The sequence below is a fragment of the Molothrus ater genome, chromosome 19 (assembly GCF_012460135.2).
Source record: "Molothrus ater isolate BHLD 08-10-18 breed brown headed cowbird chromosome 19, BPBGC_Mater_1.1, whole genome shotgun sequence".
In the NCBI taxonomy this organism is placed as follows: Eukaryota; Metazoa; Chordata; class Aves; order Passeriformes; family Icteridae; genus Molothrus; species Molothrus ater.
The window spans coordinates 3063104-3089590 of NC_050496.2; the positions used below are offsets into that span (position 1 = coordinate 3063104).

General features: G+C 41.4%; 1 protein-coding gene across 1 annotated transcript in view; it reads right to left on the minus strand.

Moving 5' to 3' along the window:
* TBCD (tubulin folding cofactor D) overlaps positions 1 to 26487 on the minus strand; it is a 125228-nt gene that overhangs the window by 51173 nt on the left and 47568 nt on the right. The window contains exons 15-18 of the mRNA XM_036394383.2: positions 22426 to 22582; positions 11375 to 11432; positions 6458 to 6487; positions 3039 to 3124 (exon numbers count right to left, since the gene is read on the minus strand). Of these exons, the coding sequence (XP_036250276.1) occupies positions 3039 to 3124; positions 6458 to 6487; positions 11375 to 11432; positions 22426 to 22582 (331 nt within the window). The remainder of the gene's footprint in view (positions 1 to 3038; positions 3125 to 6457; positions 6488 to 11374; positions 11433 to 22425; positions 22583 to 26487) is intronic.

Below are 26487 nucleotides of genomic sequence, written 5' to 3' on the forward strand. Positions count from 1 at the left end.
AAACAACTATTTATACATACACACACACAAATATTTGTAAATATACATGATACTGCCCCTTTACTGGAACATCATCATCATTGGTGAACCAAATTCAGCTGTAGAAATTGGCACTTTATTTTTTTTATGAGCTTTTATTGCTCAACATTATCATGGTACATCTTTTCTGAGTAGCCAAATATATACCTGGGTGCTTTTTCCTTCAATGTTACTCAGAAAAAAACAAGGAAATAGCCAAGTAACTTAAGTATTGACCTGAATAATGACAGCCTGCTTGAAAAGCAGTGTAATTTTTTGGAAGTAACAGAGTGAATGAGATAGCAAATATTTTACAAAAAAATAGTTTGATTAATGGCACTGAAGATGGCTTCAGAGAATCAAGTTTCTAAGTGCATAAGGTTATGTATTAAAAGATTTACAAATTTATTCCTCTTGCTGAACAGTCTAAAGAAAGAAATCAACACTAAAAATATTTTCATTTTAGTAAGTGGCACTAGTACAAAAACTCTGGAAATCACAGTGAAAGAAGTAAAAAAAAAAAAAATTTAATTAGCAATTCAGCTCTTGAAAAGTCAAAAGAACATAATCAGCCTCCAAGCCAGAATTATAGAAGAGAGAAAATAAGACCTGCTTTGTCACTTTTGGATGTTTTCAATTTTGTGTTAGTACAAAAGCCAGAGTTTCAGCAATGCCATGGATGCCGTGCTCAGGGATCTCGAGCAGCGGGGAAATGCCAGGCCCCTGCATTTCCCCATCTCCCGTGGGAGGCAGCTCTGGGGAAGGCTGTGGGAGGAGGGTGGGGACCCCAGAAGGGCTGACAGTGGGTAAAAGGTGAAGGTTTGAACAGACTGAAATGATTCTGCTCAAAAGGGACAATACAGAGGTGGACAGATCAATAAAAAACCAGTCAAGGTGAAGACACAGGGTTCCAGTATGAATTATCTTAAAAAACTCTCAGTGTATGTGGAAGAGGTTTTACAGCAACTTCTGGGAGCCAGAGAGAAGTTTGAGAAGAGGATCCGTGTTTGATGAGAGGATCCATGTTCGATGAGAGGGTCCGTGTTTGATGAGAGGATCCATGTTTGAGAAGAGGATCCGTGTTTGATCAGAGGATCCGTGTTTGATCAGAGGATCCATGTTTGAGAAGAGGATCCACGTTTGAGAAGAGGATCCACGTTTGATCAGAGGATCCATGTTTGATAAGAGGATCCACGTTTGATGAGAGGATCCATGTTTGATCAGAGGATCCATGTTTGATAAGAGGATCCATGTTTGATCAGAGGATCCATGTTTGATCAGAGGATCCATGTTTTATAAGAGGATCCGTGTTTGATCAGAGGATCAGTGTTTGATCAGAGGATCAGTGTTTGATCAGAGGATCCGTGTTTGATGAGAGGATCCATGTTTGAGAAGAGGATCCACGTTTGATCAGAGGATCCATGTTTGATAAGAGGATCTGTGTTTACCCCTGAAAGAATTTTCTACCAAGGTCATTGACACAGAAACCAAGAAAGAAAGAAGGATAAACAAGAGAAACCTGCAACTGCCTGTTCCAATGAGCACTTTGTCTTTCCTGAGCAATGAGAAAACCTTATGAGTTTTGTAAGAAGGTATAAATATGCATGCATGCTGGAATAAAACCAGTTTGAAACCTTCTGAAAATGGAATATATTGCTCTGGATTGTCTCCCTCTCAACTACCACAAGTGGAAGTCACAAAGCTGGCAGTGCAGCATGACCCACCATGTGCCTGTGCACAGTTTCTGCTCCCCAAGGACATCACCTGCTCCAGCCTTTGTGCCCTGCTGGGCTCCTGAGCAGCCCCACAGGGCAATGTCCTGCCCTGTCTCCACCAGGGCTGACTCACCCACCCTCTGTGGGTGCTGCTCTCCCCACCCTGGCTCTCCACACAGACTCTGTCTGAGACAACTCAAGCCAGAACCAGCCCTGGCTCTTCTTCCTTTCCTCGTGAGGAAATGCAATATTCTGCTCCTCCTGGCCATCCAGTTTGGCTGCCAGCTCCCCTGATGTCAGCACCTCTGTGTTTCCAGAGCTGACTCTGTATTCCAGCTTTATAACCACACCAGCCCAGTTTGGGTACTTCCATCTGCTCCTTGCAGAGATCAGTTGGGTTTTTCAAACATTACTGCACACTGTGGCCAGCCTTCCACTGAGCTAACATAAGCACTGGAGCTAAAGGTCTATGCACAGACCACAAATTCAACAACTTAGGGCAAATTGTTCTTTTAAAATTATAAAAAATGGTTTTTTTATAACCTGATTTTTTCCCCCATATCAGAGTCTGTCTACTGTCACATTCATATTTTCTGGAAAAATCCCTTTGCCAGGATTTCTTCTCCTGGGAAGATGAGAAGCCTCAGAGAAAAAACAATATTATCTCATTTGCTTCTCCCTGTTTTGCTGCTTTGGAATGTGGCTGGAGATAATTTACCAACAGGTGAATGTTTGATTGGTTTCATGTGAATTGTTTTTACTTAATGACCAATCCCCATCAGCTGGGTCAGACTCTGAGGAGTCAGTCATGAGTTTTTCATTCTTCTTGTTAAGCCTTCTGTCTGTATCCTTTCTGTATTCTTTAGAATAGTTTTAGTATAGCATTCTTTAATATAATATAAGTACATGAAACAATAAATTAGATTAGCCTTCTAAGAACATGGAGTCAGATTCACTCATCTTTCACCTCATCCTGGGGAACCCTGCAAATACCAGAGTCTGCCATCACAACAGCCTCTCCTTTGACTACAACTCTCCAAACTTCATCTTGTCCAGCCCTGAGCAGCTTAGACAGTTTTGTGACACCTCTTGGCTGCTTCCTCCTCGTAGCCAAGGAAATCATGGCCACGTTTTCACTCTGCCTCACACCTGATAATCAGTCATCAAAAAAATAAAACCACAATTTTGATTTGCTTAAAACCATCAGTATTAAACAATGTTCAGTAAGGTGAGGCAATCAGATAAGAATTTCATTAGGTACAAGAGGACGGTCATATTTAGGAAAATTAATAATTGGAAACTTACCTTATAGTCAAGTAACAGTTAACTCTGTTACCAACAGCAAAATAATCAGCTGCAGTCAGGATGTCAATGCCATGGGGGAAAGTGCCCTACAAACAAAATATTGTTTTAAAATGTATAATACATTCCAAATAGGCAACATGATTGAAAACAAATCTCCTGCTACTCTCCCAAGCACTGAAAAAAATACAATTTAATTTATAGTAAAATCATTTGTACTAGAGACATAAAGGATATTGACTATATAAACAACAAAATACCTCACTCTGCTTGTGAGTCAATGATAAACAGCCCAAGCAAATGGCAGCAGGCAGTCCCCTATGCACCAGCTCCCTTCACACCTCCCAGTCATACCAAAATATATATTTGGCTAAGGCATGACTATGTATGTACCCAAAAGATGATTCCTCTAGAAGGATTTAGATAAACATAAACATGTTTCCAGCTTATGTGAAGGCACGAGGTGAGTTTAATGAAATATAAAATTAGAGATTTAGGCACCAAGAGGTGCATCACGTGTAGAGTACACAGGAGTTTCTACTCACACTTCTATTTTGTGACTCATTAATGAACTAAAAAATGGGACTGGTCTGTTTTGAAAATGAACATTGGAAAAACTGAATTCTGCCATCACTTCTCAAACCAGTCTGTTTCTAGAAGATAAATTACCTTTCTAAGTTTGAGATTTCCACTTAGAAATCTGCATTTCTGTATGCAAGCAATCCAATCCAGATATTCAGAATTTTAGTGGCTCTGGCTGGTTTAACAGAGCATCAGCAGAGGCAGCAGAGCACCCATGAGCCATGATGAAAAACAAATGGAACAGAGCCAGCTGACACTGGCTCCACTCTCTTCCAAAAGGGACACTCAGAGGGTATTAAAACAATGAGGCTCCCTGGAAGTACAGGTCTGGGATGTGATGCAGGTTTGTTTACAGCTCACTCATCCCTTCCACATGAGGATCCAGCCATGCAAAACCAGTGGGAAGTATCTCTCCATCAGGGAGAAGCTCTGAAGCAGTTCATCCTGGAAGCTGCCAGCTGCTGCCAAGGTCTCGCTCTGGGAAGCAGAATTCCAGTGCTCCCAAAAAACAAGGCCTGAAATCTAAGTGGACCAAGCAGAGACAGAGTATTTACGGCTTATCCAAGCTTGCAAGTCTTGGTAACTCCAAGGGAAAATGCTTTGTCCAAAAGCCCCATGAAACCTTGACTGGGGGCAAAAAGGTACAAGAGAAACACCTCAGTGTGATTGAAGGCCAAAGAGCAATGGAAGATATCAAGATGCACACTCCACAAGGAAAATCTCAGCCAACAGTTTGAGTTCTAGCTGCCAGCTGGACCTTGCTGCTTGTTCCCAGCTGTGAGTGTGCCAGTTGGATGCCATCTCACAAAGGGCACGGTGCCACCAAGCCTGCCAGTGAGGCAGCATCATTCCTGACTTCAGGAAAACACAGGTCACAGCCAGGCAGGCTTTACAGGAACACCCAACAGCTTCTCTTCTCCCAGAACACTTCAAAATTCTCCAGTATAGAAGTTGGTGTTATCAGAAGTATCTGCATTTCTCATGATTTATGCTCAACAAATATATTTCATATTTTTTAGAGCTTCCACTGACACACAGTGTAAGTGGCATTCTTATAATGGCTTCTTCTGTGGCCATCAGCAAACTCTGGATGTGGGACATTACAAATTTGTGGAATTACAGAGCTGAAGGAGGCAGGAACCAGGGAACAAGTGAGGGCAACCTTTTTCTCCACCTATTTAGTATCAGCTTTATTACCTCAGGTGGAGAATAAGTTTCAGCTCCTTCCAATTCAGAGAGAGGCTGTCTCTTCCAACACACTGAACTCCAGAGGGTGGATCTACTTTTTAAGTAACCATTTTCCCAGGCACCAAGGAATGGTTCAACAAGTAAAACTTCTGACCTTCTGCAGGAACCAGCTGGAGCCTGGCAGTTCCTCCACGCCATGAAGACTCAAATGTGTTTCACTGCTGATGTGCCAACCCAGAGGCTGAAATCATCACCATGTGAAGACACATGTGAGTTGTGGGTCGAGGCAGAGTCTGTAAGGAACCTTTCTGGCTGTAAACTAACATGGACTGTACCCCTCTGATTCAGAAATAAATGTTAAAAAATTGAATTTTTGCTAGATGGAAGCACTTCTAAACCTGCAGCAGGCAGGAGCCCTCTCTGCCCTGGAGCTAAGTCAGGCTAAGGTGTTATTTACTTTGTTCAGCACCTCACACAGTGCAATCAGGCTGGGCTGCTGTGATGCCCAACCTCTGCAGGGCAGGAACTGCAGACCCAGGAAGAGCCACCCTGGCTTCTGTTTATCACAGACCCAGCTGGGTCAGGTCACCAAAAATCCCTCCTCTCTTCTTCCCAGTCTTCTTGCACCCTTTCTCTCTTAACTTACTTCTGTCTAGAAATACACACTGAACATGAACAGATGGTTTAACAGCCAGAGTTCTAAAGGAATAAAATTCTGGCTCAGAACACAGAGATTTTCAGGAATGCTGTCAGGTGACAGCATTTTAACAAAGATCCCTCAAAGAGCAGCTTATGGATAACAAAATTACCTGAACCATGTTCACCTGCCCTGCTCACAGGAATACAATGACTGAACCATCCCTCCCCACACTTTCTCTCTCTTAGTTGTATATTCAGCTTTATTAATTCCTGGTGAGAAACCAGTAAATCCAAGGCTTTACCCTATTTGCTTCTCCTTCAAGTTTGAAAATCAAAGCTGCCTCAAGGATTTTAACTACTTAAATGTTGTTAACTTACATAGGAACCTACCACAATACTTTTTACCAAAGGACTTGGGTACCTCCAAAATTACCAGATTTCTCAAAATATCTACATGGTACAAGGGACAAGCCCAAAAATTGAGTTGAAGACTCTTGAGCCTTGTTTACTGTGGAACCACCAACTACAGCAATGATTGCACAGCTCACTTCAGTTGGTCTGATTCTATTGAAAACTAGAAAATCAATGAAACCAAACCAAACAAAGAAAACTCCAAACACCCCCTCAAAAAAAAAAAAAAAAAAAAACCCAAAAAAAAACCCACAAAAAAACTCCCCAAAAAGCAAACTCAAAGCCCTGCACTTTTCCTGCTTTAAAAGCACTGTAGTTTCCAGGGTGTACAATGACCAGCTCAAATGCTGGTTTTGCTTTTCTGAAGGACTGAAAATTACCAGCAAGCTCATTTTCTTCCCAAACTGGAATACTAAAATAAAACCCACACCTCAGAAGAACATTCCACAAGAACTGGCTGCTCATAATGAAAACAATTATTTTGTGACATTCTTTCCCTCAATTTTTCCAAAGCCACGGTGTCTAATTTTGATTTTAGGTACTCCATGCTTACAGTAACCTCCAAGGCACAAATGAATGAAGATGCAGGGAAGTCACCATACCTGTCTCCCAACATTCTCCTGGAAGGCAGCCTGAGGAACAGAGAACAAACACACCAAAACGAGTCAGGTTTGCTTTTTGATAAACACCAGATGATGAATTCAAAACACACAACAATATAAATGACCCATGGCTTTTCTGTTTTAAATAAAGTAAACTTTGTCAGTAGAACAAGCCTGCAGGGCTTTTCTGTTTCTGCATCTCCACATTCTCTGTTCCTGGAGCCCTATGTTGCCTGGCAGCAGTTTGAGAATTCAGGTTTATTAAACTTGTCACACCCACACAAGTGCTTGGGAGTGACACCAGGCTTGGCCCTGGGATGGAAAGTCAGTACCTGTAGACAACAGCAACTGAGGCAACTCACTCTTGTCTGACTTCAACATCATCTGCTAAGAGTGGGCAAAGTTTAATTCTTTGTCAATGAAAACTCTGGGAAAAAACATTGAGAGTGCAATATTTATCTATAGGGTATGTGTCTGAAAGCATGCTGAAACACTGGGCTTGTTAAATTTGAAGACAAAATTCATGTATCTCTCCAGTATTTTTCAAACTCAAAATCTTGCAAAAATACAATGAAAACAAGCAGGAAGTTAATCTGTCTACTTGTAGGACATAGAGAGGAAAACCTGCTTAATTCCCTACTTGAATTTTCTCTCTCAGAAAAAAGCCCATTATTTTTATCCCTTTAAAGGCCATAAAATCATAAGCACTAATGAAAACTTCTGTAAATTTTAACTCTTAAGAAAGGGGAAACCATTGTTATCTGGACACTTCTCCATGGAGCTCTCTCTGCACACGCAGCTTTCCAGTGATGGACAACACTCGTTAACTGCTATTTAATGGACAGGGGAGAAGCTCCAATGTTTACTGAAACACCACAAGAATTTGGACAGCCAGAGCTTCTGTATTTCCTCCACAACTCCAGCAGCCCCGTGGTAATCCACCTGTGACAACAACAGGTTCAGCTGGCTCCAGAGGAGGATCCCACTCTGCAGGTGGAGCAAGGGCTGACGCCAGCCGGGATGGAGCCGGAGCCTCCCGAGGTGCTGCTGCCTGTTCAGGCTCCTGCCTGCAGCCCCTGCACGCCTGCCCAGGCAGCTCCAGCTGCACCTCAGGGCATGGAGCACAGCCTGGATCCCACCTGCTGCCAGCAGTGCCCCTGGGCAGCACATCCAGCTGGGATGGGGCAGGAGCTGGGGCTGCAGCAGCGCCCTGGGGCTGCTCCTGTGGGAACCCAGCACATCCCTCTGGCTGTCCAGAACAGCCAGGACCCCTGCCAGGGGGCTCAGAGACCCTGGCACGGAGCCCAGAACACCTGGGGGTTTGATTATGACCTGTGGAGCAAGTTACCAACCTTAGATGAAGATCAGCAAGCCACAAGAGTTTAGGTAGAATAATAGTGAAGTTATCACGCAGTGAAAAGATAGATTTTGGGGTTTCTGGTATGGGGGTCCAGGAGGCAAGATGGAGAGAACTGGGTGTGTCCAGCCTTTCTCCTTCTTCTTCTTGGCCTCCATCTTCTGCTGTGATGGTGGCATTTACAGATTGGTTTACAATAGAAGCTCACTGTCTAACATAGGTGATAGGTATTGGAAAGTAATTTTAAACATTGTACAGGTAGTTTTTAGTATAAAGACATAACACTGCCCTAGGGGCAGGCAGAGTGCCTGGAACTGTCCTGCTGGATGGACCTCAGCAAGGCAGGAGAAAAATTCTTATAGATAAGAAACAATAAACAACCTTGGGACCGAGAAATGAAGAGCCCTGATTCATTCCTCAAGCACCAGGCTGGGAAAAGAGACTTTCAAACTTTTCTCAGGGTCACTCTGAACAGCCTAAGATGCAGACATGCTCCTTGCTGATGCTGCAGCCCAGCTGCTGCCACAAGCTCTTCCCCTCCTCTCCTCTCTCCAGGACAGGGTGCCTCTCACTCTGCACCATTCATTTCTTTCTACTTCCAGCTTTAGGTCCTGCTTTATGCTGCCCTCAGTGCATTACTGCAGGCACAGGCTGTATTTTATGCTATGCACCCTCTGGAGATCAAGCAGATCTACTGAAGCTGTAAGCAGTTATTTGTGCAGCTCTGAGCTCTCCCTTGGTGGAAAGAAGGCAGTTAGGTGATAATCTTTTAGCCCATTCCATTAAAAAAGGTATGTTTGGGGTGCAGAATATATTTTCTGGTAACTCTGGTGTATCCAGGTTAGTGATAGGCTGGGTTAACAGCTGGACTTGATGATCTTAAAGCTTTTTCCCACTTGGATGATTCTATATTTTAGGCTACTGAAACCCTCTTTTACTCAGCACAGGCATATTCCAGTGAGTATGACATTCTCTATCATATCCAAGGGATTTCATAGCTCAACCACTGCATTACAGTGTCATTTAAAAATGTGCTGCTCAGGCAAGTGCCTAAATGATACAAAATCTGTAAAGCCCTGAAATTCCTCCAAGATGCCAAATTCCTAAGAGATGCCAAAGACTTAAAGTGTTTTGTGAGAGTAATTTTTCAGTTTTTATACAATCCCCTTCTGGAGATGGAAAAACTGGATAAAAAGATACTAATTTAAAGATTCCATGAGACCAGAACCAAGGTCACCAAACTGAACACTCTTCTTTCCCACAAAAACTGAAAAAAAATACTACAACATTCTCTAAAAATACTTAGTTTAAAACCAGGTATTTTAAATACTATCAGTCAAACAAGAGGAAAAAAAATCTTCTCTTTGAGATGTCAGAGCTGAATAGAGTCCAATTCAACATCACTTATTCATCTGATTATTCCTTACACTGATTATTCATGAAAGAGTTGCATAAGCCCAGAATGCTTGTGGAGCTTCAAAAGCAGAGTCTTGTTCTATTCTCTCTAACCTCGGGGTTCAAAATGTCTCTATTCACCATTTTATTTTATTGGTGCTCTGCATTATAATATATTGCATATTGTAAGAGATGGAAAATCTAGTAAAACCTGTTGTTTATTTAAATATGTGTTTAACTGTAAGTAATGATTGGAAATATTTAGCACTCCCAGGTATTTTTCTTCAAAATTGTAATAATGGCTGCTAAACACAAAATATTTCTTTGCCTTCCTAAAATAAGAGAAAAGGCTTTAGTAATTTCATAAATGTCCATCAAATAGCTATTCCAAACTTTGAGCAAGTATTTCTTTCTGATTTGGGAAGTAGTAGGGAAAAAAATTAATGAGTTTGGAGGCAGCTGACTTGCAGACAGCTCAGGAGCCTGGGCTACAGCAGAAGAGGGAAGTGATGAGAAATGTGCTGGGTTTTAATTAGAAATACAGATACTCAGGCTGCACTGAGCTCTCAGCTTGAGTCTGGCTGGTTTAGCACAAAGCTCATGGGGCCAAACTACCAGTTTAAGTGTAGAAACACACACTCAAATGATGATTAAATCAGGCCACCAAAGGTAAGCAGCACACTTGTAGTGGCAATTGTGTTACAAAGATTTCTCCTTGGTGTCTATATAAACCCTGATCTGAGGATAATTCCTAGGCATCACACAAATAATTCACTTTTCACCACCTATGCTCCCTAACGTTTCATGCAGCTCTCAGGAAAAGAAATTCCTCTAAGGAACTGATTTGAATAAAGGGATTTAAATTAAGCCAAGAATGGCAAATTCTAGTTTCTAAAATGTAGGAGTTGAAGTCTGGGGGAGGTAGCATCGCTGATATTTGTTAGCTGTACAGCAGGGAAGGTTCTAGCACTGCTCAGCAATCTGCAGCACCTTGGCTTGCCCTGCTCTGAGCACCTTCAGAGCCAGGAGCTGAGCTGGGCTTGCTCAAGCCCTGACTCACTTCCCCAGCAATTACACTGCAGCTTCATTCAGCAGCTTCAACAGCAGCACAGGTGTGGCTACAAAAAGTGAGGATGCTAGCCAGGTATCCCTGAGAAACCCTCCTGATGTTCTAAACACAGCACTCTGCAGAATTTCACTCAAAAACTCAGACAGACCTGGTAATGTGCATATTGAAAAAATTGTCTTTTTTCTTTTTGTTTTTTTTTTTTAACACATTCACAGTGACATTTATTGTCAGGAACAGAGATGCAGTTCTTTGGCAGACACTCTGATTTGAGTTCATACAGTTAGAGAGTGGAGTTTCTTACATTTGCATAAGATAATTTGGTTTTTCTGTTAAAAGATACAATTCACACTTTTTTTTTTTAAAGAAAGCAAGTTCAATGTCTACAACATTGAAATTAAATTCTCATCAATAAGATATCCATTCTTTCTTCTCAAATTCTGTAAGTATAGAAATTTGTAATTTTCCATCATTTCTCTTCTCTTAAGAACACTCCTCTCAACTCTCAACAGCAAAAATATTTCTACAGGAAGTTTCCACAGAATACACTTTGGTGTCAGTTCTATTCACTGCCTTATCTGACTAATGGACTTGTCACTCTTTTAAAAATTCCCAGTCCTATGGAAAGAGTTTTAGAGTTTTATATAACACCTAAAAACATGTTTGAAGGAGAGAGATTATCCTAGAAATTTTCAGTTTACCTTGAATAAAGAGTAACAGCTGATGGACAATCAGGAAATTGTAACCTCACAAAACTCCCCAGACTGGAACCGTGCAAAAAAGCCAATATCTGTGTATTATGTAGGACCCTTTTGTTTGTGATCTTGTAACTAAAAAATGCTAAATAATTCTTTCTTAGATACTTTATCTTGATCATCATGACAACAATACAGCAGACTGTTAACTGTGGCCATAAATCCAGATGTGCATCTGTGGATTATATAATTTAACATCTAAATTCACAAGATATTTCTGAGGATTTTAAAAACCAATTTTTTTTTGCTTCTCTACTGCAGTTCTACATAATTAAGTCTACAAATTATTAAATGAAAACAAATAAAAAATAACAGAGAGATGGAAGCTGGATGTGGTAACTTACAGAAGCAGCTCTTCTGCAATTAACATCCCGATCAAATACTGCAGCAATAACCAATGCACTGAGGAAATAAAACATTGAGCATTAGTACAAATTTATGAAAAGGAATGTGCAATGCCATTATTTCAACATTTAGCCTTCTAAGCAGAACAGGCAGCACGTCCTCTAAGGAGCTTATTATTTAGAAATACAAGGCTGAACTAAAACCTGAGTTGAAGTAACCTTGTGCTTTCTTGTTTCTCTAGTTTGCTGTGGACTTCCCACAGCACAAGTGCCACCCCACTGTATCAAAGGAATTTCTGGAATACACAGAATTTTAAACAGAGCAGGGGTTTAAAAGCTGGACATAATCATGTCAAATGTGAGACTCAGTGCTATTTTAAATGAAAACTTGGAAATAACAGTTTCTCAATAGCCAAATGTACAGCAAGGCTTGTGCAAGGAGCAAACACAACACCAAGTGAAGCCATGGAAAGCTGCAGTTATCCCCACGAGAACAGCCACATCCTGCAAGGCACAAAAATCTAACATGCAAATCCTGGTAAAACCTGCAAGATGAACTGCAAAGCAGTTTTTTAGGGTGACCCTTTAGAGACAGAAGGATGATTATGTGAAACAATTTCTTCATGCATGAGGTCTGGTGACCCTGCACAGGGTAATTCTTGTGCCTCAAAAGAGCTGCTGTTCAAAGATGTGCCACACAACACAGGAGAGAGAATATATCCCCGGACACACGGTCTGCAGCTTTAGAAATCCACCTCCAGCATTCAATTAACTCCTGCAACAAATAAACATCACTTCAGGAGAATCATTTAAGCAGAAAATTATTCCTTTCAAAGCCTGAAACTCTTCATTACATGATTTATTGACTCCAGGCAAAACCGGAAATAAATACTGGCTGAAAAATAAATTCAAGATAGCTTTGCTTCAGCATAAGGATATTAATTACACTGATAATATCAAACTTCCCTGGGTAGTGGCTATCAGTTCCCTACAGTGATGAATACTGTGTTGTTCCACTTCTCTGAAATGCACAGTCAGCTTGGCCTCTGTAATTTCAGTTTAAATCCATTAGGGAAAACAGGAGCCAGAAAGTCAGAATGAAATGAAAACAAACCCCAATAAAGGGTTCTAAAGGCAGTTAATGCTTTCTTAGTGCTACCTGCAGGAGCAATACCCCTGTCTGCCACAAAGACAAGAGGAGAGAGGAGGTCACCCAAACACCAGAGCCTGCAAGAGCAAATGTTCAGGAAGCATTCCATCATTCCATCAGGAAGCAGCACTGATGGCTCATTGCTGAAAACTGCTGGGTCAGCTGCACACTCTTCATAATGAGGCCTCAGGTTTTGGCTTTTCTATTTTTCAGATTCTGTGCTGCTTTAGTGTGTGGGTCTGGGCTCACATCAGGGCATGCTGAGCTCTGTGCCCAGAGCAGGGACACAAAACAATTCCTGCTCCAGCTGGGGCACCAAGGACAAATGATCCAAATCTCAGCCCAAGAGCACAAACCCCGTGGGCTGGAGAGAGAAAAACAAGGATGGGACTGGATGGGCTAAAGCTGGAATGGGACAATGAACTGCAATGTGCAAATGGAGCAGAACTTACGAAAGTGTGAGACTCCCTGACAACTCATCCATTTTATAACCATTTTAAATCCATCTTAAGTGTAACCCAACCCTAGCTAGGCTTTTATGCTACCCAAAATACATCCATTGATATATTCTAATAAATCCCTACTTTATTCTTTAACTCTGTCTAGACTCTGTTCTAGGCCAGCCTTCACAAGGCATCAATCAAGGCTTGCTAATTCTCTGGCACACACAGAGAGGCTTAAAAATTATTTTAAAAGGACACTTAATAAGTATATAGTTTTAATGATATGACTAGCTCCCATAAATTTTTAATTAGAGAACTTTCAAGACTAAAGGAATTGGAGGAAAATGACCCTTGAAACCAAATAGAAGCAAATTTTTGCCTGACATTTCTGGTTATACAGACTAGAACAGTAATTCTAGTTATTGTAAGTAATTTGTCAGTTATGCAGTATTTCAATATTGGTCTTTTCTGAAGGGGGGGGGGGGGAAGCCAACCACAAAAAACCCCTCATCACACCAAGAAGCTCAGAATCCTGAGTGCTGCCCTCACTGCATCAAACAAGAGCTCATTTATAATCACATTTTCCATTTTTTCTTATTCTTCTGCAACCTTAAGAGAAAGCTGTGTAAATAAAGCCAGTGAATTGTCAGTATAAGGCAGTATATTGTCTGTGCTGCCACCTGAGTCACTCAGTGCTGCAAACAACACTGGGTGAGCAAAATAAAAACCCCAGGAATTCTGTCAGTGCCCCGTTAGATTGCTAAATCACCCTGCACTCACTGTTCCATGTTAATCCTTTTAATGAGGCATTCTAACTTCTCAAACTCCACAAATGCTCTTTTCAGGCTAATTCCCACTTGGAAGCACAGGCACATCCTCCCCAGAGCCAGGCTTAGTGCAGAGGGTGGAACACCTCAAAGGTGTCTTCACCTGTCTGCTCTGTCGTGGGAGTTTATGTGATACTGCACCAGGATTTCCTAACATAAAGAAACTGGTGATGTCAAAGCAAGTGGGGTATTTGTTTAAGCTACTCAAAGGATCATGTCTTGACTTGCCCCAAGTGCACCACACCTGCCTGCTGCCAGGAGGAGCAGAGGATGGCTCTGCACCCTCCAATCCCCATGGACACCTTTCCTGGTTCCTTTACACCCCCCAGTCCCAGGAACACCTTTCCTGGCTCCTTTCCACCCTCTGGGCCCCACGAACACCTTTCCTGGCTTCTTTACATCTCCAGGCCCCATGGAACACCTTTCCTGGCTTCTTTACCTCTCCAGGCCCCATGGAACACCTCCCCTGCCTTCTTTACCTCTCCAGGCCCCATGGAACACCTCTCCTGGCTCCTCTGCACCCTCCAGTCCCATGGAACACCTTTATTGTTCCCTTTACACCCTCCAGTCCCCAGGAACACCTTTATTGGCTCCTTTACACCCTCCAGTCCCATGGAACGTCTTTATTGTCCCCTTTACACCCTCCAGTGCCATGGAACACCTTTCCTGCCTTCTTTACACCCTCCAGTCCCATGAACACCTTTATTGGCTCCTTTACACCCTCCAGTCCCCATGGAACACCTTTCCTGCCTTCTTTACACCCTCCAGTCCTCCTGGAACACCTTTCCTGCCTTCTTTACACCCTCCAGTCCCATGAACACCTTTATTGGCTCCTTTACACCCTCCAGTCCCCATGGAACACCTTTCCTGCCTTCTTTACACCCTCCAGTCCTCCTGGAACACCTTTCCTGCCTTCTTTACACCCTCCAGTCCCATGAACACCTTTATTGGCTCCTTTACACCCTCCAGTCCCCATGGAACACCTTTCCTGCCTTCTTTACACCCTCCAGTCCCATGAACACCTTTATTGGCTCCTTTACACCCTCCAGTCCTCCTGGAACACCTTTCCTGCCTTCTTTACACCCTCCAGTCCCATGAACACCTTTCCTCTCTCCTCTGCACCCTTCAGTCCCCCTGGAAACACTTTCCTGGCCCCTTAAGAGATATGGGGCCTCCATGCACAGCAGCAATTAAGTCCACAATAAACACAGATTTAAAAAGTAAGTTGCAATTTTATCAGTCAACTGATAATTCTCCCTTTCCTCATTATCCATCCTCCCAAGGCCTCACCTAACTGGCCTCAGGGAAAGTCAGAAGACTCCAAGTATGTCAGTGAGCACTCCCCAGCCCTTGTGGGTCTCATTCCCTTCCCTGACAAGGTGGGAAGACCCAGGGAGCAGAGGTGGCCCAGGTGAAAGACATCAGAACACAGAATTAAGCACAAGCACCAGCTGCCCTCAGCTCACAAGCACAAGGTGTACCAGGCAATAAACCTGAACTCCTTTTACCACCTGCAGCAGGCACTTCCAGTCTCTACTAGCCACAGGCAGCAAGAAGCTGATCCTGCTGCTATCCCCTGGGAATGTGCTGCCATCAACCCCAGTGTGCCACCCTGAAGCTGTGGGAGGAGAAAAATAAACTCTCAAACCTCTTGCCTATTTGGTACAAAACCAAAATTTCCTTCCTGAGCCTTAAAAAGGGTGAAGTGGTACCAGGACAGCAAACTCTCCTCCCTGCTGTACGTTAGGAAAGGAAAGGGCACAAGAACCACCACAAGCAAGGTGTGTTTGAACAATCCAAGCAAGAAAAGGAGGTGAGACTTGGGTCTGTGGAGCACTGCTGCTGCAAACAGCCCCTTCTGCACCTCCCCACTCATGCCAGCCCACCTGGGAGGGCTGCACAGGGAGCTGGCTGATGAAAACACATCTAGACTCAGGTTTTCTTAAATGTTTGAGACCAGAGCAGCTTCCCTGTTCACTTCACCCCATGGAGCTGTGTTAGACCACTGCAGGAGCCCCACAAGGCAAGGAGCAAGCACAAGGGCCTGCTCCAGCCACACTGCAGATGTCTCAGATTTAATTCCTCCCATTTACCTAGGAGAAGGTCTAAAGAGAAGGAGAAATGCTGTGACCATTCCCATTTCCACGCTGCTACTTTTGCAGTCCCTCTAACCCAGCTCACACAGAGCTCTCACACATCCTGTTCACCACCCACCCTCCTGTGCTGTTCAGTGAGTTATTCCAATCCAAAAATTTGAAGTAAAATGGTCCAAGTGTAAGAAATACACATGTGGAAAAGAGCAGCAAGAAAAATGCTTAGAACAGGAGTTACAAATCCTGAGAAAAGAAGAAAAAGGAAAGGGGAAAGAGGAAAGGAGAGGGTCTGTGATACAGAGGTCCCTTTGCCCAAGTGCCTTCAGCACCCAGCTCTCCTCTGCAGGAACATAACTGCAGAAAGCCATTCCCCATATTTCATCACAGTACAAGACATAGCTCAAAGCCATGCTTCAGATTTCCCAGTTCTGCAGGACAATCCTGCCCTGGAGCAAGCTCCATCATCCATCCTGAGCCACACCTGCCCGTTCCCCCCTCCCAAAGCCAGGCAGCACCCTGGGGAAGCCAAGGCTGCCTGCCCTGGTGCCCTGCACCCACAGAGACAGACCCCAGATCCCTGCAGATCCCAGCTCCTGACTCCCTTACACCAGCCTTATTCTCTAAAACATCTGATCTTTTTGCAAGGTCATATTTTGAAACTTGTTGAAACTTGTTTCTGGTTCAATCTCTCTCTCACCAATGTCATCTCTATTCCATGACCTTCTTAAATCAGTACACTTTATCTCAGTGTTTGCATACAGATGTATAAGACTGTGTGAGCTTTCTGTCAGGTTTTGAGAAACCTTTCTAAATCCATTTCTCACAAGTTCTCAAGAAATCCCAGATCCAAACAGATCCCAAATCCTGACCCTCCTACACCGGCCTAATTCTCTAAAATATCTGATCTTTTTGCAAGGTCATATTTTGAAACTTGTTGAAACTTGTTTCTGGTTTCAGATCCCAGCTCCTGACCCCCCCCAGCAGCCACAACAGGCAAAGGAACCTGCACCCTGCACAGCTCCACACAGTTCAGATGGCCAGCAACCATTTAATCACTCTAATTGTATTACAGAGTACAAGTGTGTTTTCCTTTTTATTTTTTTGTTTAGGTTTTAAACAAAACAGTTCAGCTCCTTACTGTGCACCTGCCACTTCACAGACGGCAACTTCCACACCCAAGGGGGCAGGAATCAAATTACCCACATTTCCAAGTCATTAAATTCTGTTTCACTTTCCTCATAGGTAAGCTTAAAAAGAGAGGCTGCATGTAGAGACTGGGAGAGAAACAAACAAAGCTCAGTCAAGTGGTGCTTTTATAAAGATATGCTTAAACAGCAACTTCAGTGTGTGCATCTCAAAAAAGAGCAACATGGTCCTGCAATAGAAGTGAAGTTTCATCTGCATTGCCAAGAATTTTCTTTTTGTGGTCCTGTAGTTTGAATAGATGAGGCAAGGTTTTAGAAACCAGTTTAACTAGACTTTAAGAGACCATTAAGCAGATGAGCAAGTGTATATTGTTGAAATATGAATTGGGAAAAAAACTGACATGGAAAAATACAAGCAAGTGCTATTAGAAACACTCTCAGGCATGTATTTCCAATAAGTGTTCTCTATATTTTTTACTTCTTTTTGTTTTTTCTTAAAAGAGTGGCAAGGTCAGGAAGAAGATGGGCTGATCTATGATCTACAGCAATCTAAGTTTGCAATTTCAGTATTCAGCCAATTTCATCACTGAAGAGAACATTCATAAAAAAGGGAAGAATCAGCTGACAGTAAATATAGAGAGAAGGATTTCTTTTAAAGCACTGTCTGAAATTTTACTAAAAAACCAATCTGACTTCATGCAGTTTAAAGTGATTTTTCACTGGTCCAAAGTGAAATATTTGTGTTCCTTGACTGCTGGAAAAACAATGTCTTTCAATGACAAAATGATACAAGAAAAGGAAAAAAGAATCCCCTGCTTTAAATCACCCTCTGCTTTAATCTGTAACTGCTGTTAAGGGGGCATAGGGCAGGACCCAGTTAATGGATTTTGCTACCTAAGTGGGTCCCATGTGCTTCCAGCAGCTGAACACTGAGTCCAGGATCAACCTTGTGCAATTCCCAGCACTAAGCAAAGCCAGCAGCTCAGGACTGCAATCACTCATCACACTTTTGGAAGGTGTTTACTATTTTTCTCTAATAGTTTGTATTCTTATCCAGGCAGACGTTTTTGCTGTGTAATTCAGCTCACAATGGATCTTATGCATTTTGTTTCAAGATGCTGAGTGCTGCATTTTTGAAGGGTAGCAACAATTTGCTTGTGGCTAGAAGGATGACTCTTCTTTAAGTAAAACAGTGACACACCTAAGGCTAGATTTAAAAAAAAGCCGTGTGTAATTATCAGCTTGCTGACACAATAGGTGAAACTGTGTGTCATACTTTATTTGAATTTTTTTTTCACCATTTCTCTTTGGAGTAGCAATTCTACCTTGAAGAGTTGATTTAGAAAAGGAATGGCCACTATAACTACAAAAATTTTTAAGGGAAGCCTTGTATAGAATTAATACTTGCTAAAATACCTTGCAGCTTTGTTGGAAAACTAAAATATTACAAACCACAGCACCTTACAGCTGTTCATTAACAATTTTCAGCTTCCACCCCGTGTTTCTCTCCATCCCCACAATTTATCCCCAGCTGAAGTTGTCATAGGTGGCACAGCCACAGCTCTCATTGGTTTTACTACCACAGGCAGAGGGATCTCAAATATTGTCATTTGACACTTTCCTGAAAAGAAAATAATTTGTTTCCAGAAGAGGCTGGAAGCTGAAGGGCACCAGCTTCTTCAGAAACACAACTCCTGCCATAAACATCTCTTCCAGAGGTCCCACCAACAAAGCTTTGTGACCATAAAACTAAATACCACAAACTCTGAAAAATCACAAGGTAAACCTGCATCAAGCCTATGGAGACCAACACTGCAGCATGGCAGGGGGAAAGGAGGAAATGAAATAGGAAATATATTGTTCAAAGCATCATGAGCACAAGAAAAGTTCTGACAGAGCAGATCAGAATTCTGATAAAGGGAAGGCTTGAACACTAACAATTGGCCTTTTTAAGTTTCTACAAGCAAAAAGCAATCCCAACCTTAAAAGAAACCTTTAAAGTTTTTCAACTCAAGAGGATGGAAGCAGAGCTTTTATTTTCACCAACTGATGACCAATCTAGAAAAATTATCAGATTTGAACCAGACTTCAGGACAAGTCTGCCCATACCAAGACTAAAGATTTGCAGGCAGTGAGAACATAAATGTAACTCTGCAAAGCTGTTACCACTCTGCCAGAAGCATTTGTTACCACTCTGGTCACAGTGTGCATTCACTGCTACCATTAGTGCTGGTTAGATTAAAAACAAGAACACAAGACTGTATTTACAGTCTCAATTAAAATACAATATTTACAATAATACAATATCATGGGATTATTTCACTGTGCAAATACATCTTCAGGTACCCTCAGTTAAGAATTTCATACAACAGATAATTTAGCATGAACTCAGCTAGAAGTGAATTAAATATGAGCCTTCAAAATACAATATCTCATTAATAACTTACTGTGGCAAATGTCACTGTTGCTAGCATGCCAAAGTGAAGCAGGGCTATCCTAGAGCTTCTCTTTCCAAAAATTATCCCAAAACAGGGGAAGTTTTAGGCATCACCTCCTATCACAGCTTAGAGTCACCAGGCTCCTCTCCTTCACAATCTATGCCAGTGTAGATGAAACATCATCAAAACACCATGAAACACCTCATGAGAGAAACAAGGCTAAAATGTCTCAGCATTTCTTGTCTGCTCTCTGTGGAAAAAATGGAAGAAAATGGTGCTTGACCTTAAGAAGATGGACAGCAGGTTCTTAGACAGGAAGGTTTTATCAAGGTCTCAAAAAACACCAGGAGCAATTACCACAGGGCAGAGACCTGCTGGGTGAGCCTGCAGTGAAGGACCAGCACTGGAAAGTGAAACTACAGGGGTGAAAACCAGCAGAGAGCAGCCAGGACACTGTGTCCAGGAATAAAAATGGATTCATTCACAGATTGTCTCAAAGAACTTTAAAAACTGTTTTTAAAGAATAAAGAAATAGTCACATAATCTTTGGGAGCCTGCTGAGCTCACTAGGTAGCCCTGGGTGGGCAAAGTAGGCTTTTTGGAGGAGATTGAAATAGTTTTGTCAGCAATGTAGAAGCAAGAAAGTCCCTAAAAATTAAAGCATATATCCAGAACCACAGATCACTGCATAGTCCAAACTTCTATTTTTTTTTAAAGAAAATACTAAATGACCACTGATAAAACCCTTCTGATGGAGACAAAGCTGCTGTCAATGGCTGTACTAAAAGTGTGCCAAGAAACTGTGAGAAGCCACATTGTGTGTTTGCAGTGCAAGTCACCTGTTAAGAAACCTCAAAATGTCAGCGAGTGTGTGGCCAACAAAAAGACCAAACAACAAAGAGAGAATCCCACAGGCAAGGAGGAGGGAGAACATGAGACAGAAGAAAAAAGGTAAAACCAGTTTGTATCTGCAAAAATAGCAACAGTATTAAGAGAAAAGTTGCAGCAACTTGTAGTCCACCATTGCAGTAGCATAGATTTGGAAATCTCTTAAAGATTTTACTTTGGAAAGTCTTTTGAAACAGAAACCACGGATTGAAAAAGAACTACACCAGGTACTTCTGTTCACTGCTAAGTGAAATCCTGCACTCTGCTCTGCTCTATAAAACCACAAGGCATCAAAAGAGGAAAAATCCTCTCATGTATTTGTTAACTTTAACTCAAACACCTTCTTAGTAATAAAACCCCTGCTATTCAAAAGTGCTGTGTTAAGGATTTAGTATTACCACGTAAGGTTCTTACCCCTTTTAGAAACTGGAAGTGGTTTTATCTTCTATTCAAAATAATCTTTGAATTGGAACACTTTAAAAGGAAAATTATAATTTGCATAGAAGTAGAGCTGAGGTATACTTTATTCTTTTAGACTTAACCTGCTCAATTTGGAAGCTGTAAGCTGGTCAATAAAAATATGCTTTATTCTTTGCACAACACCCATCTGATGAAGTCCCACAAATCTTGGATTGTTAGGAACAAGACACAGCTGAAAAAGTAAGAAACAACCTCTTCCTTAAGTTTTCTTCTAATACTTACAGCCCTTTATGACTCCATAAAGCAACTCCTCCATTTTAGAATAGTTTGTTATTTCTGCCTCTACTGAACTAAGGTTCCAAATCTTCTCTTAAACTTCTGTTCTTAAACTCCCTGAGCTGATGTCCCTGACGTCTCCACAGAGAAGGTGGATCAAGCAGACAGAAGATGACACCCTGCAAAGCCTCCACTGACTTCTCTTATCCATCTTACAGTGAGTTTCTTTGGATTTTCCTTTGAAAATCAGGTGAACAGAGGGAATTGAAGTCATCACACAAAAAGGAAATAGATATGTTTACATCACCACCACCCACCCATACACAATTCTTTACTTTTAAGCTATTCAGCATATGTGTTAGCAGACACCTTAAGTTTTAATAGACTTAAAAAATGACCTGTATTAGTTTCCTAGCTCAGTTCAAGAGAGAGGGGGAATTGTGGGAAATGGATTTGTAGGAAATTCTCAAAACCTGGCAGAAGGCTCACACTGTGTGCATATGTATGGTAAACCTTGAGATAAGAAATGGTGACTTAGAAATGCCATGGAATAGGACAGGCATTGCTGAGAGAGAAATGGAACTAGAAACAAATTTCAAAGGATGGCCTTGCAAAACAGACTAGATATCATATATAGATATAGATATATCAATAGATATATAGAAATATATAGATATATATATATAGATATAGAGAGATATAGATAGATATGTATAGATAGATATCTATCATATATATGATATAGACATACATATGTAAATATATATGGAGACATAGAATTATGAAAAATGCATTGTAGTAGGACCCACGAAGAGTAATTTTAGATGATTGGCTTTAAGGTATTTTTAGTATGGTGTGGCAAAAGTTGATAGGCCAAGAAACACTTTTAGTGTATTGTAATTAGGCAATAGGATATTGATATATATGGAGAAAGAAAACTAGGAAAGATGCATTGTATTTGGACCCACAAAGAGTAATTTCAGATGATTGACTTTAAGGTATTTATAGTATGGTAAAAGTTGATAGGCTAAGAAACACTTCTAGTGTATTGTAATTAGGAAATGGGATATTGATATATATGGAGAAAGAAAACTATGAAAGATGCATTGTAGTATGACCCACAGAGAGTAATTTTAGATTATTTACTTTAAGGTATTTATAGTATGGTGTGGTAAAAGTTGATAGGCCAAGAAACACTTTTAGTGTATTGTAATTAGGAAATAGTTGGCTTCTGATTGTGATGGTGTGAATTACAACACCTGTATTGCCTCACCCTTCACATGAGACTGAAAACGGAATAAAAGTTTTTAAAACACCTCAGAAAAAGTCAGAAAAAGGCTGAACCCAGCAGCCTGGGTGGAGGCAGCCCACCTGGAGATGTGGCTGATGAAGGGGATGAGCTCGGCGGGCTCGTAGGCGCGCGCGAAGGCCCAGCACACGTAGCAGGCCGCGTCCCTGACGTTGGAGCCCACGCTGCACGCCCCCCTCTTCTCGTCGTATGTCAGCGCCTTCAGCATCACAGGGACCACTGTTACGGCACAAAAAAATACACAAAAAGCAAGTTAGGACCTTCAAGATCATCTTGTTCCACCCATGCCATGGGCAAGGACACCTTCCTCCATCCCAGGTGGCTCCAAGCCCCATCCAACCCGGCCTTGGGCACTTCCAGAGGCTTCCCCACCCTCAGAGGGAAGAATTTCTTCCTGATATCTGACCTAAACCTACTAAATCCATCCCCTCTTGTCCAGTCACTACATGCAGGAGTCAAATATGTTCTTCTACAGATAAAAGAGCTTCCAAAACTGTGGGGGTTCCAGTCATTGGTTTTTCTGGGTCTGGACTGAAGGCACTTGAGACAGTAATTCATATTAGAACTCAAGTGTTTATTATTTCTTAGCAGTAAAACAGTCTCATTACTGTGAGTTCAGCAGCTTTTCATTAGAAGGCACAAAATGGCCAACAATCTCTTGTTACAAGGTCTTTTAAGACTAAACTATCCAATTAAGAACTGACACCTGGATTATTTTCCCTTTCAACCCAATAACTGATCCCAAAGAGCCCCCAATGCAGACTTTTCTGCCCAATTACAAAATGCCACCCAAACCCATGAAGAAGAAGCATGAAGAAGAAATCCAGGACAGACACCCTGTGTCCTCCATCTTGCTTCCATCCACAACATACTAAAAATCCCAAAACCTCAATTTCTCACCTAGTGATACACCTGCACTACTCTCTATAATCTATTTCACACTTTTGTGGGTTCCAGTCTATCTTGAAGTCTGGGAAACTTTCTCCATGAATGAGGGTCAGTCAGTGCTGCCCTGGGGGTCAGGGCACCCCAGAGCAGACACAGAAATATTCCCAGTGCCCTGGGTTTCCACACAAAACCTGTAAGGATAATTCTTTTACACCGTTCTAAAAACACACTGCCACAGTTCAAGAAATATGAATGCAGGGCTCCCCAGAGGGTCTTTATTTGGTATCTGCACATCCAGGTAGCAAATCTGAATACATCTCTCTCTAGATGGCACAACTTTATTAAATGACTAATGTCTGCAGAAACAACAGCCTCTTAAAAAAAAAGAAACCATTTCTCTCTCTGTTTTCTTTCTTGTATCAAATTTATCAAATGCATCATTTTCCTTAGAAAATACTTGTCACAAGGTGATCCCATTAACAAGAAATGGGATCACTGAGCTGTATTTCATTAGCAATCTGTGCCTGGATATCCTTGAGTGGATATAATCACAAAATAATTAAAACTTCCATGTGCTGTTCATCACTCTGTGCTGCTGCTTTAAACAAAAAGATAGATACCATGACTGGAGAAGTGAAGTGTTAAAAGGCTGTTTAAATTCATTTTAAGCTGCTAAAGAAAATCAAGCAGTAGATATAGAGATGGGTGAGATTTGAGCAATAGGAGCATAAACACTACAATGGAGAAAGTGTAATTCCAATTCTGGAACAACCATACAGCAGAGATGGATGGATTGTTGGACATTTCCCAGTTCCTAAAGAAACTGCAATGAAAGTATTTAAAAATGCTGCCTAGCTTGTTTTGAAAATTGCTGCATCAACTGATGAGAAAAATGGAATTTGCTGGTTCTACAGGAACACTCAAGCAGGCGCCAAAGGCAATTTTGCAAAGCTGCAGCACATTTCCCTCAGTGCAAGCGACCACTCCAGCTCCTTTGGACAGCTGTGGAAACCCTCCCACCTCTGTGCAGGGAAGGAAAAGGGGGAAGGAGGCCCCTCCAGCAGCTCCTCACATTTGGATTGTCCCTGTGAAAGAAAAAAATGTATTTTTGCAGTTTAATGTCCCAAATGCTGGGCACAGCACCAAATGGTTTGTCAGGGACAGATGCTCCAGGATCTGTTGGCCTCTCTCACACCTCTCTGGTGCCCTTTTCCTACATCTGGGACTCACAGCACTGTCCTGTGAGACTGCAAAGTCTGGAGACACAGAAAAGGAAGCAAACAGTGGGCACTGGGGAGGTGGGACTAACAGGGGAAACAAGGTGAAGTGTGCAGCTCTGGTAATTAGAAACACAAAAACTGATCTAGGGAGCATCTGGTAAAGTTTTGTGTCATCGCTGGTTAAATATTTACTGGTGAACTGTAATGAGAAATGCTGAATAAAAACTGCTCCTGACACAACTGTGTGTGTGTTCAAAAAAGTGGGTCCAGCATTACATTTCTTGGTGGTTTTTAAGGGTTATGAAAATCCAAAAGAAACACTACCCAATATTCCAGGTTTCACTTAATTTCTTGCTCTAGAGTTCCTCAAACACCACGCCAAACCTAAAAAATGGTAAAATGCTTTAACCAAACATGAGAGATTTAAAAATCAAAAAAACTTTAGAAAAAAATATCTTCCAGAAGAAAATTATGGAAATTTTTTATGGAAATTTTATGGAATTTTATGGAAAATTTTATGGAAATATTAAAAATTTGGTAGGGTCAAGACAAAATTATTGGATTTTTGAAATTCTGAACATGACGTTTTTATTGAAAACTAGGAGGCTGGAAGATGCAGCAAGGACAAGATCTGAATTGTTTCTCAACTTTATAGGTTTAACTTTGAAAGTTTAGCTTTAATTTTACAAGTCCCCATTTCTTTCACAGATCCACAGGTTGTTTTTTTTTTTTAAAAGTGTGCCACCAAAAGCAGAGGACAAACAATGCCCACTTCAAGCTGATTATTAAAAGAAAATCCACCCGTGCAGGTCTGTGAACGCTCAAGAAAACACAGTCACCTTTACCTGTAGCCTGAAGGTATCAATAAGCACCTGCTGCACCCCACCCTGCCATGCCCAAGAGCGTCACTGCAGTTGCAGCACAGCCCTGTGCTCAAGCCCTGGAAAATAAAGAAACAACTTCTGGCATTACAAACAGGGTTGGGTTGGGTTTTTTTCCTCATACTGGAGACAAGTTGCAAAGATATTCTGCTTTTTAAACGTGGATTTTACACAGTGGGGTGCTCAGTGGAGGTGAGAGACAATAAAAGTCTGGTGAAGGAGGGTAGCCACATTTCTCTTCACAGAGAAAAGCAAGGCACAATTCTTCCCAAGAATATTTCTGGGATTCACATTCTCTGAACCTCAAGGAAACAAAACACCATCACTGTGGGTAAACAATCTCCATATTGCATTCTACTTTTGCACAAACACAGGCACAGCAAATGATAAGAATTGTGTTTTCTTTCTCTGAGGTTGAGAGAATGTGAATCCCAGAAATATTCTTGGGAAGAATTGTGCCTTGCTTTTCTCTGTGAAGAGAAATGTGGCTACAAATGAGCTTGTGGAAGACAATGGATACTAAAAGGTTTCATGTATTTAAATGAAAGATTCTGTACGTTACTCCTTTAAAAACATACTTTACACCAACCTCAACCATAACCTGTGTCGTCCAGAGCCCTTTGTCTCTTTAACTCCACTCAGTAAATCGATTTTTTTTAATTTAGTGCATTGTTTATTATATAAAATATACAAATACAGCAGTCAAACAAACAACAAAAACCTGTTCCCCAGCTCTAGGCCTTGTCTCCACAAGAAAATTGCAAAATGTCAACTCGACCTTATTTAATTAAAAGCAGATTTTCGTTGGATCTGGGGTTAAATAAGAATTGTCTACATTTAGTTTCAAACTAAAATATGAACTTAAAACTGATTAAGTCAGTGTTATCTTAGACAAGCATTATGTTTTTATAGGGACTGTTAAAGCAGAGAAGCTGTTTCAATCCGTAAAAAATACTTAGCAAATCCTTCTATTTTAGAATTATATAAGAAAAAGTACTACAAAGTGGACATTTGCTATTCCTGAAGGGAGCACTGTGCACAATGTCACAGCAGGAGCAGCTACAATTAATGAATTAAAGCTTAAACTTAGATACATATTCAACACAAAGAGTAGCAATTTTGTTCAAAATTTTCT